This window comes from Ascaphus truei, chromosome 4, assembly GCF_040206685.1.
Source record: "Ascaphus truei isolate aAscTru1 chromosome 4, aAscTru1.hap1, whole genome shotgun sequence".
In the NCBI taxonomy this organism is placed as follows: Eukaryota; Metazoa; Chordata; class Amphibia; order Anura; family Ascaphidae; genus Ascaphus; species Ascaphus truei.
Genome location: NC_134486.1, coordinates 406,070,903 through 406,090,665, shown reverse-complemented (window position 1 = coordinate 406,090,665; position 19,763 = coordinate 406,070,903). Strand labels below are relative to the sequence as shown.

The 19,763-nt window shown below is 47.3% G+C and overlaps 1 protein-coding gene across 1 annotated transcript in view; it reads left to right on the top strand.

Moving 5' to 3' along the window:
• The first annotated feature begins 1,007 nt into the window (after nt 1-1,007).
• Nucleotides 1,008-19,763, top strand: part of LOC142492208 (squalene synthase-like) — a 33,133-nt gene continuing 14,377 nt past the window's right edge. Inside the window, exons 1-2 of the mRNA XM_075594882.1 lie at nt 1,008-1,191; nt 15,724-15,852. Coding sequence (XP_075450997.1) covers nt 1,066-1,191; nt 15,724-15,852 — 255 coding nt within the window. The 5' untranslated portion in view covers nt 1,008-1,065. The remainder of the gene's footprint in view (nt 1,192-15,723; nt 15,853-19,763) is intronic.

Sequence of the window (19,763 nt, the reverse complement as noted above, 5' to 3'; positions counted from 1 at the left end):
TGGGCTCTCCTTGGATGTCGGGCTGGGAGCTTGACGGGACGATCTGACAGTAGGGCTCCCCCCGAGGTATAGCGGTGGACCGATTTAATGATCATCGGAAAAACGAGGTGAACCGGGTTTAGGCTCCTTTGAGAGGTGGACTGGAGCAGAGCAACGGCAGGTGTGGTGCAGGACTCCTGAGAAACGAGGGAACAGCGATTCTCCCAGGCCGCCCCCCCCATCCCTACCCCCCCCCCTCCCCGCCATCCTTCCCCTTTTTGCCCTGTCCCTAGATGTTGTCAGTCGGTCTTTGTCCTGTCCTGTGGTCCCCCCAATGTCCGTCCGTTCTTCGTAATTTGTTCCCGTAAGTTTGGTGTATACCTGAAACACTTGACAATATTCTGTACGCTATGATGTGTATGCACAAAAAACTAATAAAAATAAAGTTGAAAAAAAAAAAAAAGGGCCACATGTGTAGCTTTAGGGCCCTAAAAAGTACCACACATCCCCCATATAAATATATATGGTGCACAGGCAGAAGTAACATTGCAGCTGCTTGTAGAAGCTTCCCCCTCCTCTCTGCTTAGCTGCTTATTGTGCACTGATGAATACTGTACCGCATACCGCATGGAACGGGTGATTAGCACATGAGAGGAGTAGTAGTATCAGTGCACTTTCACTAAGCAGCTGATGGCGTAAGGAGAAGCTATGAGCTGTGGCAGATGTATCTCCCCTTCCTCTTCACTGGACAGAGAGAGAGACAGTGGGATGCTGGAGCGGCCAGCAGTTGGAGGGTCCCAGGTGAAGCCCCCGAGGGCCGCCTGTTGCTCACCAATACTCTATATTGTTTCAATCTAATGAGACTTATAACCATGAAGATAAAACCATATGAAGAATAAGATACTCTGTGCCATTATCAGTGTAGCATGTTCATTTTATGGGATGGTAACATTGTGATTTTTTTGATAACATGAAACACTGAAGTGAAATGTATCACAAGATATGTATGTGTTATTCTGTCATCACAGCCATTCGGTCTGTATATATTACCTGCTCTTACGTGCTCTAGACACTATTGAAGATGACATGACTATAGGCCTGGAAGCCAAGATCCCCATGTTGCACAAATTCCACACCTTCCTGTATGATGCAGAGTGGAAATACACTGAGAGCAAAGACAAGTACAGGCAGGTGCTCGAAGACTTCCCAACGGTAAGAACATATTTTTCTCTGACACGTTGTAGTACAGGAATCCCGATGCTGTGTTCAGTCTGGAGAAAGCTGGCATTTTTACACCTCTAAAACAGATATACTGAATTATAACGATCTGTGCACACTAGGACAACTACTTTACGTGTTGTGCCATTTCCCTCCCTGCTGTGAAGCCTTAGGTCCCATTTATTTGTTGGCATTATTCTAGCATAAAACCCAAACATTTTCCAGCTTTTCCTGTATTACCCTGCTGACTGACCCATGAGTCCAGTATACTTCCAGTGAACAAATATTTACCCTTGACTCTCACACATATTGCAGCATATACTGCATATTAGGGTTGGTTGAAGTTTGTAGGCCACAAATCAGAGCCACCGAAACCTCGTAAACATACCTACAAATTATGTAAGAGTAACAATATTGAGTGCATGTAAGACAAGAATTGAAAACAATAATGCTTCATGTACATAAATGGTATTAATTAGATATAGCTATATGTATGATATTAATAGGTACTGTATATCTTCATAAGTAAATGGTGCTGCAACAAAATACCCATAATAACCCCACAGTAACTGAATGTATCGAGGAACAACTTTCTGACAAAGTCTTGTGACTAAATGCATTGTCACCTTAGGGATATATGAAACGATTGAAATATGTATTTAATAGTGTTGAGAGTCTAGGATACAGTATTTAGAAAAAATCAATAATTCTCAGATTCAAGGACTGAAAAGGAAAGTAACTGTACTGTTGTAAGAGGGTTGTCATGAAAAGCTTTGATAGAAGCTTGGAAACCTAAAAGAAGGGTTTAGTGGTCCGTTCCTCAGAATTTTGATCACTGATGGAATAGAATAGGGTGGAATGGAGATATTAATCCCCAGACAACCCCAAGCCCTACACTCTAGACTAGGCCAACCTGGGCATAGAGGCATATAGAAAAATTCACTACAAGCAGCACAATATCCACTGCTATAAGTCCATCACAATGGATAAAATTACTGAACGACATACCTTAAAGAAAACAATGCAGATGAAGTGACTTATTAAGGTCCTTAGGGGTTTATAAGGAATCTGCCTGAAAATCCGAGATCGCTGCCAACAGGATATGACCTCACACCCTCACTGATTCTACAGTGGCCATTTTGCTTCCTGGCATTCCTGCCCTCAGTTCCATACAGGAAATGAGCCTCTCTTTGACTCTCATTGCCAGCAGCTGCCTCTGGCCTTTAAATAGCAGGCAGTTGCTACTTGACTTTGCTCGTGCAATGCACTCTGTACCTTGTCCCGCCTGAGCTCTGCCTTTGTTTTGCCTTTCTGTGCTTGGATTTTGATTGGACCTGACTACCCCTTGCCTGCCTTGACCCCGGAACCGGACCTGACTACCCCTTGCTTGCTGCCTTCCTCGACACCGGACCTGACTACCACTTGCTTAACAACTACCACCTGCCTCGACCCTGGAACCGGACTTGACTACCCCTGCATCCCAGGCCTCTGATTCCAGGCCAAGTTCAGTGTACTAATCCTCCACTACCTCTGTCCTGTGGGTCCGTATACTGTCCTGCAGTCCGCAATGTTACACATTGCACGAGCCATGCAATGGACCCTGCAGAGGTAGCGAATGCTGTTACCCATCAGGGCCAGCTTCTGGGAGCCCATGCCATCCACCTAGCGACGCTGGATCAGAAACTGGACTCAATCTCCTCCACGCTGCAGACCCTGTGCAGTCCTCAGTACCCCCAGGGTGGCTCTGTCCATGTCTGCACCAGTACCTGTAGTCCTAAGGGAACTTCAGATCCCTACTCCTATCCGCTGTGGTGGGCTCCCCTCAGCTTGCAGAGGATTCCAGAACAGTGCCAGGAGCAGTTTGACACACAACCGTCATCCTTCTCTACCCACCTCTCTCGAGTGTTATATATTTTCTCTCACCTCGTGGATGACGCAATGACTTGGGCATCACCTCTTTATGAAAAGGGTTCTCCCTTGTTGGATGACCCTGTCGCTTTCATGCAAATCTTCCGGACAATCTCTGTTACCATCGGTTGTGCGGCTTCTGATGAATTATCACTCGTGCAATTAAAACAAGGCTCTTGTACCATGGGACAATATGCTATCGAATTCAGGACCCTGGCAGCAGAGACCGATTGGAACGAGGGGGCTTTGAAGGCTGCTTTCTGTCAGGGCATTGAGGAGAAACTGAAGGACGAATTGACATACAGGGATCTGCCCACAGATCTGGAGGGACTGATCGCCCTTTGTATGTCCTTGGACCTTTGGATGAGAGAGAGACGCCTGGAGCAGGATTGTTCTCGCATGAACCTGTCCTAAAGAAATCAGGAAATGCCAGTGCCCAGGGCAAATAGGGGAGTTTCCTTGGAGTATCTGCACCTTCTCCCCATCTCCCTGTCACTTGATGATTCCCATCTGTCAATCTTGGCAGGACCATTCTGTCACAACCAATTCCTTCATGGACTCCAGGGCCGCCAGTATATGTGTAGATAAAGCCTTCGCTCCACGGATCAATATTCCTCTCCAGAGGAAGGTCATACCCCTAGGTATCTCCTCCATTGATGGCAGACCGTTGGGATTGGGGATTGTGTCACAAGAGATGATTCCAATCAAAACTACGGTTGGTGTTTTGCACCATGAAGTCATCCAGCTGGATGTTAATAATTCCCCAGCCATCGATGTGGTTCTAGGGCTTCCCTGGCTACATACCCACAATCTCCAGATTGACTGGATTTCGGGTGAGATAATTACTTGGGGGTCTGCCTGCCATGGCAAATGTTTTTCACCCTGTCATCCTATGGGTACGCTTCTACTACCTGCACTGGAGGACTTACCCGGTCATCCAGCTTGTTACTCTGACCTGAGGCGGGTCTTCGACAAAGGGCAGGCTGAAGAATTACTTGTGCATCTATCGTTTGATTGTGCGATCGACCTTCTTCCTGGGATAACTCTTCCTCATGAACATACGTATCCTCTCTCTGAACCTGAAACCAAGGTGATGAGGACATACATTGACGAGAACCTGAAGAGGGGATTCATTGGTAAATCCTGGTCTCCTGCTTGTGCAGGTTTTTAATTGTGGCAAAGAAGGACAGGTCATTGAGGCCTTGTATTGATTACCGGGGTTTGAATGAGATTACACTGGCGACACGATTTATTGCACTGCGGCCAGTTCCGCAAGCCGGGAGATTTCCCGGCTTGCTAGTGGCATCCCCTCGGCGTGCCGCGCGTCACCGATGCGCGGTCATGCGTCATCGGGTGCCTGCGCCCCCTGCACGCGCGTCCAGGGCTCCCCGAGGGAGCCCTGGTGTCCCGCGATGTGGGGGACGGCGGCAGGGGGTTCCGGGGGACCCGGCGGACCCAGCAGCGGGAGGAAGAAAGCCCCGATCGGAGGTCGCTCCTCCGCTGCTTCGGAGCGCGCCCGGCACCCTCCGGCGCGCGCCAGGTTACTGCTGCGGCCGAGAACGGGCAAATGCTCGAATAAACTCGGCCGCAGCAGTACTATCAAGCACTGGTATCCTCTCTGTGGCAGGATGGCCTGTAGCCGAGGTCAGGGAACAGTCCACACGTGTAGTTTCAGGATAAATGAAAACGTTCAGTGGCTTTATTTCTCCACAGCAACATAACATGCGGGTACACTGTCCCTTTAAACAAATAAATCCTGCTCCACGTTGGGAGAAAAACTGACTAACACAGCAGACCTATCTAGCAGGCTGGCTGGCTAAACCATAACCAAACCTTAAGAGTCTTTTAAGCAGTCATGAAAACAAATGAAACAAATCTTAATTTGGCTGCAGTAAGTAGTGTGCTGTATCCGTCTGGCTAGCAGCACATATATCCATGTGCTCTGGTCTGAAAGAGCCAGCTACTGCTGGTAACAAGATCCTTATCTACCTTGCTGGCTCTCAGGTGTCAGCTTACTTCCTGACTACCTAACTTCCACCTGAGTTAACCCTTATGAGTGCTCGATGAAGCACTCAGACATATGTCTCCCAGGCGTAACTGATAGGAGTTGACTTCACTCTGTCACATACCTCCCCTGTTTGTGTGTGGCTAGTGTCCCACACGGCTGAAGCCCGACCCTCCACTCCTTCTCTTGACAAAAAAATCAGCATTTCCATGGTCCTTTCCAGGTCTATGCTGAATATCAAAAGAGAAGGGTTGGAGGGCCATATACCAACTGGTCAACCTTGAGTTTTCATCCGTCATGGTGTTTAACCACTTCAAGGGCGCATGGTCAGTGACCAGGGTGAAGTGTACTCCGGCGACATAATGTCTCAAGGCCTCAATTGCCCATTTTATAGCGAGGCACTCCTTCTCAATGACGGAATACCTCACTTCCCTTGGGAACAGCTTCCGGCTGATGAACAGTATGGGGTGTTCAACACCATCAAATTGCTGGGACAGCACTGCTCCCAGTCCTACCTCTGAGGCATCCGTCTGGATGATGAAGGGCTCTTTAAAATCTGGGCTCCGAAGAGCGGGGCCCTCTGACAGGCACTTTTTAAGCATGTCAAAGGCATCTTGGCACTCCCAAGACCATTTAACTTGGGTCGGGGGCACTCTTTTTGTCAGATCTGTTAGGGGTGCAGAAATTTCTGAAAAATTGGGGATAAACCGCCTGTAATACCCTGCTAACCCCAAAAGGGCGTGGACCTGTGTCTTTGTCTGTGGGGTGGGGACTTCCTTTATGGCGGCCACCTTGCTAGCTAGTGGCCGTACTATCCCTCCCCCAACGGCATAGCCCAAGTACTTTGTAGTGGATTTACCCAGGGCACATTTTTTTGGATTTGCAGTGAGCCCTGCTTCTCTTGAGGACGTTAGGACTGCCCTTAACCTTTTTATATGCGACTGCCAGTGTCTGCTATAGATGACAATGTCATCCAAGTAGGCCGCGGCATATGCCCTATGGGGTCGTAGTACCTTGTCCATTAACCTTTGGAACGTGGCTGAAGCCCCATGTAACCCAAATGGCATAGTGACGAATTGGTATAAACCGAGAGGGGTGGCGAAGGCAGTTTTGCATTTGGATTCTTTCGCTACAGGTATCTGCCAATATCCTTTCGTGAGATCTAGGGTGGAGATATACTCTGCTTTACCAAGCGAGTCAAGCAATTCATCCACCCTAGGCATTGGGTATGCATCAAATCTGGATACAGCATTTACCTTTCGCAGATCGACGCAAAACCTCACCTTGCCATCTGGTTTAGGGACCAACACGATAGGGCTACACCATTCGCTGTGGGACTCCTCGATCACGCCCAATTCCAACATGTCTATAATCTCCCTCTCTACCAGGTCTTTTCGGCCCTCTGGCAATCTATAGGGACGGGACCGTACTTTTACGCCAGGTTCTGTCTCAATCCTATGGGACACTAAATCAGTCTGCCCTGGCAGCTCAGAAAAAACATCTGGGAACTGGTCACATACATCTAGTAGGTCTGACCTTTGTTCCGTTGTTAACTGCCCTCCCATGGGAACCTGATGGTCATTGTACGTACTAACCTTTGGAAGCTGTGGACCCAAATCCGTCTCTCCTTCCCGAGGGTGAATGAACAGCGATCTCATCGTTTTCCAGGGTTTTAGGAGGTTCACGTGGTAGATTTGTTTACCCTTCCTGGACCCTGGTTGAGAGATCTCATAGTTCACCACCCCGGTGCGGCGGAGAACTTGGAAAGGACCCTGCCACTTCGCAAGGAGTTTACTCTCTGATGTCGGTAGTAGTAGCATCACTTGGTCCCCAGGTTGGAAGACCCTCAAGCGAGCATTTTGGTTGTACTGCCTCTCTTGACGTTCTTGAGCAGATTTGAGTTTTTCCTTAGCAAACCGACCTATCATGTCTAGGCGGTTTCTAAGGTCTATGACATACTGAAGGGTATTCTTGGAGGGGGAGGGCTCCTCCTCCCAGGATTCCTTCAGTAGGTCGAGAATACCCCGAGGTTGGCGTCCACATAGGAGCTCAAACGGGGAGAAGCCTGTGGATGATTGGGGAACTTCTCGTACCGCAAACAACAGGAAAGGGAGAAGTTCATCCCAAGCTCGCTTTTCAGTGTCCACAAACTTCCTAAGCATGGTTTTTAAAGTACGGTTAAACCTCTCTACTAATCCATCAGTCTGAGGATGGTAGACCGAGGTCCGGACGGATTTTACCTCCAATAACTTCAGGACATCCTGCATTAACTTTGCCATGAAATGTGTTCCCTGGTCAGTTAACATTACTTGGGGAAGTCCTACCCTAGAGAACAGTTCTAACAGCCTGTGAGCAACCTGTTTAGTAGTGGCTGATCTCAGAGGGAAGGCCTCAGGATATCTGGTGTCATAATCTACAACGAGTATAAATTTATGTCCCTTCGCAGAGGGTTCTAAAGGTCCGACCAGATCTACCCCAATTCTCTCGAATGGGATGGCTACCAAGGGCAGAGGGACCAAGGGAGCCGTCTTCTGTCCTTTTTGGCTAGTTAACTGGCATTCAGGACATGTCTCACATAGTTTCATGATGTCACCATGTATGCCTGGCCAGTAAAACCGGGACGAGATGCGGTCCGTGGTCTTATCTCTGCCCAAATGACCACCCCATGGGAGAGTATGGGCTAAGGTGAACACTGTTTTAATTAACCCTTTAGGGACTAGCATCTGTCGAATGACCTCCCCTGTTTGTGTAACCTTATTCACACGATATAGGATGTCATTCAACAGTTCAAAATGTGGAAACACTTTTACACCTTGTTCATCCATTATCTTGTTGTTGACCTGTACCATCTTCTCATATTGTCTAGCCAGAGCTGGGTCCTCCCTCTGCCTCTGACGGAAGTCAGGAAGATCCAGGTCTGGCAACTTTCCCGTATCTATCTGTTCCCCACCCTGGTCATCCCCGGCCATGACCTGCAGTCCTTTGGGCTGACTAATGTTACCAAGAGTCCCAGCCTTTCTTAACCAGTCCTCTTTTTCCGCACGTCTCTGTTTACGTGTCTTTGGGACATGGTGTCTACGGGGGAAAATCTCTGGGGAAAAAGGGAACAAGTCTCCGGGCTTCGCCGGTACCAGAGAAGTAGGCTCCGTAGGAGTAGGAGCCAACAATGTTTTGAGGTATGGCCAGTCTCGGCCAAGTAGAACAGGAGCAGGTAGCCAGGGAGCAACTCCCACTAGTAGGCTAGCCTCTTGATCATGGATACGCAGTAGAACGTTCGCCGTCGGGTATCTCTTTGTATCCCCATGGATACACTCGATATTCCAAGGAGAGTCATAAGATAGTCTATTGCTTGGAATTAGGCCCTCTAGGATCAGGGTTTTTCCAGAGCCCGAGTCCAGCATGGCGTTTACTTTTGTCCCCTCCAGAGATACTGGGACTAACCACGGATTGTGGTCCCCTCGGAGACAAGCTGTGGCAGTGGTTCTGCCATATGAACAGTCCATCTCATCATCTCCTGAGTCCGCAACCTCGGTCGTCAGCGGAAGCTCTCGACGGGGCTCGGTGTTTGGACCTCTCCGCTGTTGGATGGGATCCTCCCTTCTGGTTGGTGGGGTTATCCTCTCCACCGGGTGGGTGACAGGAGTCCAGGTTCTCGGGGAATACTGTGGGTGGCGGCCTCCCTTGAGTGATCCAGTGGCCTCGGACCCGGGACGGGCGTCTCTGTGGGAGTTTGTACCAGGAACCCTCCGAGATGGGAAAGGGTCTTCCGATCGGGTTGACTGGATCTCCCGAGCTGGCGGGTTGTAGACCCCTCGATTGTCTGCTCTCCTGCCTCTAGCATCACCGGAAGCAAATGGTGTTTGCACCGGCCGTTCCCAGCTATCCTGTTGGGTGTCGTCGCCCAGGAAGTTTTCCACCAAGCGGGCCGCTGAATCCAGGGAAAATGCAGCGTGTCTTTTTACCCAGGAGCGGGAGGAGGGGGGCAGTATCTGTATGAACTGCTCGAGCACAAACTGTTCAAGGATCTCTGCCTTGGTATGTTTTTCCGGTTGTATCCACCTGGTACATAAGTCTACTAAGCGGTGGGCTACGACCCGGTGTCTGTCTCTGTTTGTATATTTGACTGTCCGGAACCGCTGTCGGTAGGTCTCTGGAGTGAGGCCTAGGCGATCCAGAATAGCAGCCTTTAGTTTCTGATAGTCCATGGCCTCGTCTGCTGGAAGAGCCTGGTAGGCTGCCTGAGCTTCCCCTATGAGGAGTGGAGCCAGAGTCGTTACCCAGCGATCAACTGTCCAGCCGTGAGCCATGGCTACCCTTTCAAAAGTGAGGAGAAATGCCTCTGGGTCTTCGGTTGGCTTCATTTTAGGCAGCATCACCGGTGGGTTATTTGGAATCCCTGGTCTGCCTGGGGCTGGGCCTTCGGCCAGCAATTGGAGTAGCTTTTCCTCTCGCCGGGCCTGTTGCTCATATTGCTGGGCCTGTCGCTCAGCTTGCTTCTCTGCTAGCTGGAGCTGTTGCTCAAGGAACTGAGGAAAAAATTGTCTCCATTTTTTTTTGTGTGTATGTGTGGCCCTTCAGATACAGGGCCCGTCCGACATCCCACTTCTGACACCACCTATGGCAGGACGGCCTGTAGCCGAGGTCAGGGAACAGTCCACACGTGTAGTTTCAGGATAAATGAAAACGTTCAGTGGCTTTATTTCTCCACAGCAACATAACATGCGGGTACACTGTCCCTTTAAACAAATAAATCCTGCTCCACGTTGGGAGAAAAACTGACTAACACAGCAGACCTATCTAGCAGGCTGGCTGGCTAAACCATAACCAAACCTTAAGAGTCTTTTAAGCAGTCATGAAAACAAATTAAACAAATCTTACTTTGGCTGCAGTAAGTAGTGTGCTGTATCCGTCTGGCTAGCAGCACATATATCCATGTGCTCTGGTCCGAGAGAGCCAGCTACTGCTGGTAACAAAATCCTTATCTACCTTGCTGGCTCTCAGGTGTCATCTTACTTCCTGACTACCTAACTTCCACCTGAGTTAACCCTTATGAGTGCTGGATGAAGCACTCAGACATATGTCTCCCAGGCGTAACTGATAGGAGTTGACTTCACTCTGTCACACTCTCCCTCTGATCACCGAACATTTTGCCCGTCTGCGGGCGGAACCGTTTTTACAAACTTTGATCTAAGAGGAGCTTATAAGCTAATAAGGATAAAACAGGGTGACGAGTGGAAAACTGCTTTCAACACATACGACAGACACTATTAGTTTCTGGTGATGCCCTTCAGCCTATGCAATGCACCCACAGTTCCAGTTCTTTGTTAACGACATTTTCAGAGGGATGTTAGACTCCTCTGTTATTGTATACCTTGACTATATCCTCATCTATTCTAAGACTCTGGAACAACATCATCAGCAGGTGAGGGTAGTCCTTAAACACCTCCTGGATAACAACCTTTTCGCAAAATTCGAGAGAAGTGTGAGTTCGAGAAATCCTGCCTTTTCTCTTATACATTATCTCTGGGCTAGAAATGGACCCTGCCAAGGTTGAAACGTTTCTGGACTGGCCAGTACCTAAGGGACTAAAAGCTATCCAGAGAATCCTGGACTTCGCAAATGATTACAGGCAATTTATATGGGACTTCTCCAAAATCGTTGCACCCATCACAGCCATGACAAAGAAACAGGCAGATCACACAAGCTGGTCTCCGCAGGCTCAGGCGACATTCCTGAAGCTTAAAAAGATCTTTTAATCTGCACCCATCTTGAAACACACTGCTCCTCACCATCCTTTTAATGTCGAAGTGGATGCCTCTGACATTGGAGCAGGTGCAGTCCTGTCACAGAGAAGTGAGATCCAGGGTCGGTTACATCCGTGTTCCTTTTTCTCAAAAAATAATAATTCCCCTGCCGAACACAATTACGATGTGGGCAATCGTGAACTACTAGCCGTAAAAATGACCCTGGAGGAATGGAGACACCTTCTTGAGGGAACCGTCGTACCAGTCACGATTCTTACAGACCATAAGGATTTAGAATACCTCGAGGAGGCACGCAGGCTAAACACCCATTAGGCTAGATGGGCACTTTTTTTAGCTGCTTCATATACGGGATCTCCTACCGCCTGGGTTCCAAGAACGTAAAAGCGGATGCGCTATCACGCAGTTCTCCTCAGATGACACCAATTCTACGGACAAGGGTCCCATCATTCCCTCATCTAAAATTGTTTCCGCAATTACGATTCTTCATCATATTAAGAAAGGCCAGAACAAGGTGCCCGTGGGAATAGCCATCCCTCCATCCAAACTGTTCGTTTTTGGTAGCTAACACTGTCTCGGCCTGCAGTGTATGTGCCCGAACTAAGGTTCCCCGAACACTGCCCTGTGGGCTTCTGCAGCCACTGCCGATACTCTCCAGTTCTTGGACGCACCTATCCATGGACTTTATTGTAGAACTTCTCCCCTCTCATAGTATAACAACCATTCTTGTTGTTGTTGACCGTTTCACAAAACAGTTTCATTTCGTACCCCTAAAAAAGCGTCCCTCTTTTCCTGAACTGGCAGACATCATCACCAAGAAGGTATTTCGTCTGCATGGACTGCCTTTACAGATTGTCTCAGACAGAGAATCCCAGTTCATTTAGAAATTTTGGAAGGCATTCTGCAGGCGATTAGGGATTGACCTTCACGTTTCATCTGCCTACCACCCACAATCCAATGGGCAAATTGAACACACCAACCAATCCTTGGAGCAATATCTCGATGCTACATTAACGAAAATCAGAATTATTGGGCAGAACTCCTACAACTGGCAGAATTTGTCCACAACAGTCTACTGTATCTCATGGCTCTCTTGGCTGTTCTCCATTTTTTGCAGCATGGGGTTACCATCCCTGTACCCTTCCCCTTCATTCTCCAGCAATAGGTGTCCTAACGGTTGATACCAGGGCACAGAATTTGCAGGACCTTTGGAAGGGGATTCAGGCAACCCTTCACTCAGCTACTGAGAGACAAAAAAGTCAGCGGATAAACATCGGAGGCCATCACACCCATACGCCATGGGGGATAAAGTATGGCTGTCAACACGGAACATCCATCTACGCCAACCTTCTGATAAACTCGGAACTTGATTCATTGCTTTCTACAACATCATCTTGAAGATCAATGAAGTCATCTATAAGCTGGAGCTACCCTCTTCATTAAAAATCCCCACCATGTTCCACATGTCCCTCCGGAAACCTGTGATGAAGAATCACTTTTCAGAGGACCCTGCTCCTAATCCAGTAATTTTTGAGGGTCAAATTGAATATGAGATACCAGAGATACTTGACTCTCGTATCTCCAGGTCATCAATTCAATATCTGGTGGACTGGAAGGGGTATAGTCCTGTGGAGAGGAGTTGGGTGAAGACTCAGAATCTTCATGCTCCAGTCCTGATTAAGATGTTTCACCATCATCAGCCAGAAAAAAACAGAACCTGGATGCCCCGGAGTTCAACCCTGAAGGGAGGGATACTATAAGGGATCCAAAAAAAAAAATCCAAGATGGCTGCTGACAGGATGTAACTTCACACCCTCACTGATTGTACAGTGGTCATTTTGCTTCCTGGCATTCTTGCCCTCAGTTCCTTACAGGAAATGAGCCTCTCATTGCCAGCAGCTGCCTCTGGCCTTTAAATAGTAGGTAGTTGCTACTTGACTTTGCTCGTGCAAAGTACTCTGTACCTTGTCCCTGAGCTCTGTTTTTGCCTTTGTTTTGCCTGTCTGTGCTTGGATGTTGATTGTACTTGACTACCCCTTGCCTGCCGCCTGCCTTGACCCCCGAACTGGACCTGACTTCCCCTTGCCTGCCGCCAGCCTCGATCCTGGAACTGGACCTGATTACCCCATGCATCCCAGGCCTCTGATCCCAGGCTAAGGTCCGTGTACTACTCCCTACCACTGCCCTGCGGGGCCGTATCCTGTCCTGCAGTCAGAAACATTACATGGTTATTGTGTCAATTCTATGTATCCATCAGGCTTCTCTCAGGAGTAAGAGAAGTGAGCGATTTCCTCCACGTCTGAGAACAGGAACATGATCTATGATGCTGGAGAAAATGTGTGGCTACCTGATTGTTGCTCTGCTCTTTTAGGACACACCTCTCACCACCCCTCCCTGTCTCTGGGTAATCAAAGGGGCGAACCTATGCTCATGCCTGGTAATTGGCAGGTCACTATCACAATATGTGATATAAGCACATGCGTGGACATTTTAACCCCATTTGGGGCATTTTCGCATAACACTAGTTGCAGTCAGTGTAGGGACCTGCCTATGAGACTTACCTTGGCGTTTAGTGGCAGGCTTGGGCATTATTTGATCAAAGGATGTAACTAAAAGTCTCCTTTATCTCATAGATTTGCCCATCATGTATACATATTTATTTCACATGTATTGTTAACCCTTTAGGCAGAAGCACAGGGATTCGCATTCCGTTTTTCACTATCACAACTGTTCTATGGAAAAGATATGATCAAAACAAAGGAAGGGCACTAGTTAATAGAATCAGTTACCAGGTCTGAGCCCCAGGCACTGTTTCTCTTGGCTGGCTACCCTTGCTCAATGTTAAAGGCTAGCCACCAAGGGGTATATACGGAACACTGCTGATCAGAGCATTAGTCCATCCCTGGGAAGGAGTGTGGAGACTCTCAGAGGGAGAGACACTCTGGGAAGGAATGTGGAGTTGGACTATGACCAGCTGGAGGTACATCTCATTGTGGCTGCTGTGTGCAGCACTCTGATATCCTGAAGCAGAGAAGTGGACAGGGGAAACCCATTTGAAGTGGGTCCCTGCACCTTGGAAACGTAGATCTCATTCCCCCAGACCCCTGTAAGTGTGTATATTTTGGTACTGCATTTTGTATTTCTGTGTGTTTCCGAGGATTTAACCAAAATAAACCTAATTTTATTTCACTGTCTTGTTTTGCCCTGTGATTGATCCCTTAAAAATAAATGGTGTTAAAAGACCTGGTCTACCGTGACAATCCTATCTACAGCTGGGTGGCTTGCCCACTTACCAACTAGAAGATAGTCAGTGACAGATAATTTTACTTTACGGGTTCCCAGCTTTCTCCTGGCTGGGGTAAGAGAGAAGAGTCAAAGTCTCTGTCCCAGGCACAACCTCTGGGCAGCTTGATTTCCCCCTAGCTCCGTATACTTCGTCCATACCTATCTGATCAGAATTGCACTTGGGACCTTTCGTTTGGGCCAATCCAAACACACTCTGGAGTTACTAACACTGAGAACTCCTTACTAAATGCATGCTTTCTCCCATTCAGTAGAGAGAACAGTCTAGGACCTATACTACTCGTGCTTACTTGAAATGGAATGTTTCTTAACTGAAAACAACAAAGGATGATAGAACACATATTAATACATTAATCTGTACACTTAAAGTGCAAGGAAGTGCGCACTCACGCTGTACCATGTGTGTAATATACTGAATTTCTCTTGCCACCGTCTGGAGGAGTACTCCACGTTCTCCTGTATAGTAAGACCCCCAAGGGGAGCTCACAATGTAACACAAAAACAGAAAAACGGAGAGCACACTGAGATTTAGTCTGAATTTTAGTATGAATATGGTATGTATTTTAAAAGTCCCACAATAGGACTGCATGACACAAAAAAATATCAACTTAAACTTAGAACTGGTTAGAAACAGGTACGAGTAAGGACCAGGAGATCCGGATCAACAGCTGATGAAGGAGATGTTTCAGCTCCGGACCCGTAGACTCCGTCAGCTGTGTTCACTGCTTCTTTCCAACCAATCTGTAACTCCACCAATAGCAACTAATGTAGCAGCCCCTCGTGACCCCTACGCGTTTCGCTCTGTGTGCTTCATTAGGACCTCCTCCTGACGACGCACGCAGTGCAAAATACATAGAGGTCACTGGTGTTATATTTGTTTATGTACCACTACAAACACTAACAAAAACAGTATTATGAAGAACTTACAATTTTCTGTAATTGTACAGTTCTGAAGTGTAGATGTTTTGTAGCTGGTGATAGGGTTTTGGTGGCCAACATGAGAGTTCTACATAAATGAAATCATTTGTGCACCCACAGTTTACTTTTACAATAAAGGATATTTATTTCTGGCGTTGGCCAGCTTTAAACTGCACTAAATCACAAATAAGCATATGCTACATTTATTTAACCCATTAAGGGCACTTTAACATGCTTCACAAAGTTAAGTCCGCAGGACAATAAGAAATTATGTGTATTCAGTGCCGGTACCTGCTAAACGGAGGTTACCTTGATGAGGTTGGCGGCTTCAATCATCTTTTGATTAAAATATGCAACGAATTGACTCCAGACTTAGGTTCTAAATGTAAAACTGTCACTAGTATATTTTAGCCCAATTGGTAGGAGCGCAGGATCTGTTCTTTGTTTTCCATAAATGAATTGATAGTACACAGAGCTTTCCAAATGTCTGAGGTCTCCCCTTTATCGAATCACTCGCAGGTCTTTTTTTAAAGTGTGCCCAATACATTCAGAGAAGATTAATTTCTTTTTTTTTAATAAACATTACTATAGTACTGTGGTTTGTGATGTATGATATGCGTCTGCTTTCAGATCTCTCTGGAATTCCGGAAACTACCTAAAGATCACAGAGATATAATTGTGGATGTATGCCGACAAGCCGGCGCGGGACTGTCAGAGTTCTTGCACATGAAAATAGAATCTCTGTTGGATTGGGACATGGTAAGAATAAAGAGGACATGAGAGCACCTGGATGAAACATTTTTTAAGACTCTGCAAGCTGACACAGAATAATGTGTTCTGCCACCACTGACCCATGGCTCGGGGGCATACCAGAGTTGAAGCAGGAATCCACCCTGACAAACACATACAGATGTAGCTAACCTTACTATCTCCGGTGCCTCTGCCACCCACGGTCATGTGACTGCTGTGATCGTGGCACCGGAGGATTAACGGTGCAGGGGGGATTTCATTTTGAAGCATTGACCCCCCTGGAGCGCGAGCGTGGCAGACTCCATCTCCTACGCCGCAGACTTTTCTTTCTTCGACACCAGAGACAGTGGCGCTTATTCTAGTAGCTCTGAATCGTGAATGAAATGTGAGGAAAAAATGGTATTCTCTATTGCAAATCACGTCTAAACGGCTTCTATAAAAAAGTGACAACCGCACTGATTAGTGAAATAAATTGTAAATTTATTCGCATGAGAAGGCATACACACAGTGGAACACAAACTACATGAGAAACACACACTTACTTGGGACCTGGGGCAAAAACACTAGACTTTCCTAGCTAAATAGAACATAAAACAAGAGTATTTAGTTGACCGGGACTTAGCCCGAAATGTCCTGGAACTCAAATCGGCATGAAGTACCTGACGCCAGCAATCTCTTTCCTCCGGAGGACTTGAAATCACTTTACCGGGAGTTTGCTCCAAACATCCTGGAACTAAATATGGCTTGCAATCCTAGCCGCAACCGCTACGTTCTTTTTTGAGAACTTGGCCGCAAAATGCTGGACTGAAGATATTTAGACTTGAAATTTCTGAAGCTGGTCTCTTGTTGGTTTCTGATTTCATTCATGAAATACTCCAGCCAATCCCAGCGTGGGAACTTTCTCACCGGCCAATCAGAGCGCTGCCAGTCTACTGAAGATGGGCAAGAAGGGATTTGGAATCAGCCACGGGTATGCGCAATTTTGCCAGCTCTGACATTTGCTATTCAGAAGCCACCTGTTGGGTCGGGCTCCTCCATGTTTGTTGAGGCAAATGGTAGTCCGGAGGACCTCCATTCATCTCAGGATATGAGCCTTTTCCCCCTGCCCAAATGCTCTTCACACCTGGCAACCTCTGGTGGCTTTTATGTCCGATGTCTGAGTAGACTTGCTGGCACCAAGTGCTAGCCCAGTGACTCACTCAGAACATCGGTTCAGAAAGACCTAGCTCATAATACTGTGCACAAACATTTATGTATTTTAAAACCCCTGTTAATAAGATATACACTTTAAAATTAAATACTGCTGGTATGGGGAATAGAATAAAAAGCTGCACTTTATTTCTTACTAGCCATATCCCCCACACACTATAAAATAGAATTGGACTTTTAAAACTCCTCACAACCTTATGTATGGTTGGAGTAACCCAGAACCCCTATAGAGGTTCTGGGCATTAACTGGGTATCACCCTTAACCTAGGGACCCCTTGACAAGTTAAGGGACACCTCACATACCTATGCCCCATTTACCTTTCTGGTCTATGCTGAAGCAGGGAATCCTAGCAGTGAGTCGCGCAAGCATTTTCAAGGGGAGATTTTGCTGGGACAATGTGCCTATATGTATCCAGGAATCTAACTTGATTCCCGGATACATTTTTAAGGTATCCAGCAACTCTGGACTCCGACTAGCTAGGCACATTCTGACAACACTTTCCGCAACCCCCCCTTCCCCCTTGAAACTCATAGCCCAGCAATCTGCTTGCTGGCACTCCTGGAAAGGTAAAAACACATACATTCTTTGTTGCATAATTTTACAGAATGCATGTACCATCACTGGGCTCAAAAGCTGAAACTCCCGAACCCCAATACATGGATCATAGGTGACCAAACGGGCCTAACCTCTATTGTGAGCCTGATTGCCCCCTCACCGTCACAGACACAGATTGGACATGCGAGAAGGGCTTACAGCATAGCAAAGCAGGCCAATCCACTTTTGCACTAGTTTACACTGAGTCTTGCTATAGCTGTAAAGTACAACATTTAAATATAGGAACAAGTCAGACTTGGGAGAGTGTCCTGGGCTGGGATTTGTAAGAGGGAGGCCAAACTGGGCAGTTCTAGGAACAATGAAGGGTTAAAAAATAAGTGGTCAGTGCACCAACCAGGAGGATGGGGTCTATAGGAAGTCTGTGTGTACTTGTCATGGGAGACCAGCACTTTTAACACATAAATACCCAGATCTTTTGATTGAGCAAAGTGAAGAGATAAAATAAATTGTGATATATTTACAGAATGAACACACACACACATTGGTTTACAATTACACTGAAAATACACTTACTGGGACGGGGCAAATTAAAAATCTTGTTCCCAAAATGAAATCTTCGAAAATAAAGTCTCCAGGCACAATTTCCCAGGAGCGGGAGTTGTGCGCAAATAGAGCTGGAAACAGTCTTTGGTCAGTGGCGCCTCTCGCAACCGCAGTTACTCCGTCGGAGCTGCTTCTTTTGTTCTGCCGCTGTGGTATTGGATCTGGAAACCTTAGTTCTTACGAACTCTTAAATCTTGTTAAGAAGTTGCATGAATCTTGTTACTTGGTGAATCTGGTTCCCGATGGGCTGCAGGGTTTCTTACACACTAAACAGTCCTATACTTAACCCGTGCAGCCAATCTACTCAGTGGGAATAATATTCCCCACCTATCCCGGAGTTGCCAATACTTTGCAAAACCTAGCAGAGGGGCTTCTTAGTTTGCTAAGGGAATGCGCGAACCTCGCACCTTTGCCGCTTAGCATACCAGACACGGCCCCCTTACCTGGCGACATTGTCTGAGCTTGTCAGACATCTGGCCCATTTGCCCGGACATTTACTAAGATGGGGATACTTGTGTTACACCTCCCCACTTGACACCTTAGTACGTCGGCACCTTTCAACTGTGGACTTTTTCCAGACATCGTGTCATCGAGCCAGTGGGATGCGTTAGAAGTCCAGGGCTGAATATGTGCCGTTACCTTGCAGGAGTTTCCTGCCATACATTTCTAAACTACATTACATTACTTAGAAATTAAGGTTTTCCTTTGCGCGGTTACAGGAAAACACTGCCACAGTAATACCTTTTACATTTAGAAATCAGATTAGTCTCGCCACCTTATACCTGGTAGGAGACACACATACATTTATATTGAAATTAGTGTTTGTGCCATTACTGGGTTGCAGAGCTGACAATCTACGATTCCCCAATATGGCTCAGGGGCACCCAGCTTGGCATAATACCTTTATTATTGGCCTGGGTACCCCTTCACCTGCATGGCGGAAGCAGCAGTAAAGCCTTTCCTGTATAGACATGGGCTGAGGCCTTGCCCTGTTAAGGGGTAAGGTATGCTGAGGAGGGGTGCTTAGGGCCTCAAGCCCTGGGTACTGCCTTCAGGGAATGGAGCCTGTAATGCTGTACTGAACCAATAAAACCCAGTTATATCATCCCTGGTGTGATGCTTGCTGTGTGAGCACATGAGAAGAGTTACCTGTGAGGACCATCCTGGCTGCCCCAGGATCCTCATAGGATGGAGGTGCTCCGCTGACAGAAGAACCATCATGGAGAGCCTGTTTTGATGCCTCCCCATACCATCACATAGTTCTCAGGTCTTCTGTTCTACCTAACAGGTATGCACTGCACCCTCATGGTGGAGGCGGGAGATGGGCTACATTTGGAGGTGCTGCTGAGATTACATCAGGCCAGGCTTTTGCCATGGGAAAAAGGAGGTGCCATTACGCCAAATTCAGAGGGCCCATGGGTATAGTGTCCATAGAGGACCCTATTGATCTTGAGGACCGGGCTCCCCATCAAAAATGGAGCTATGACAGGGACCCCTCCTCTCTAAGTTAAATGCACTGGCAGTGTGTGTATAGTCGCTATGTACCAAGAAG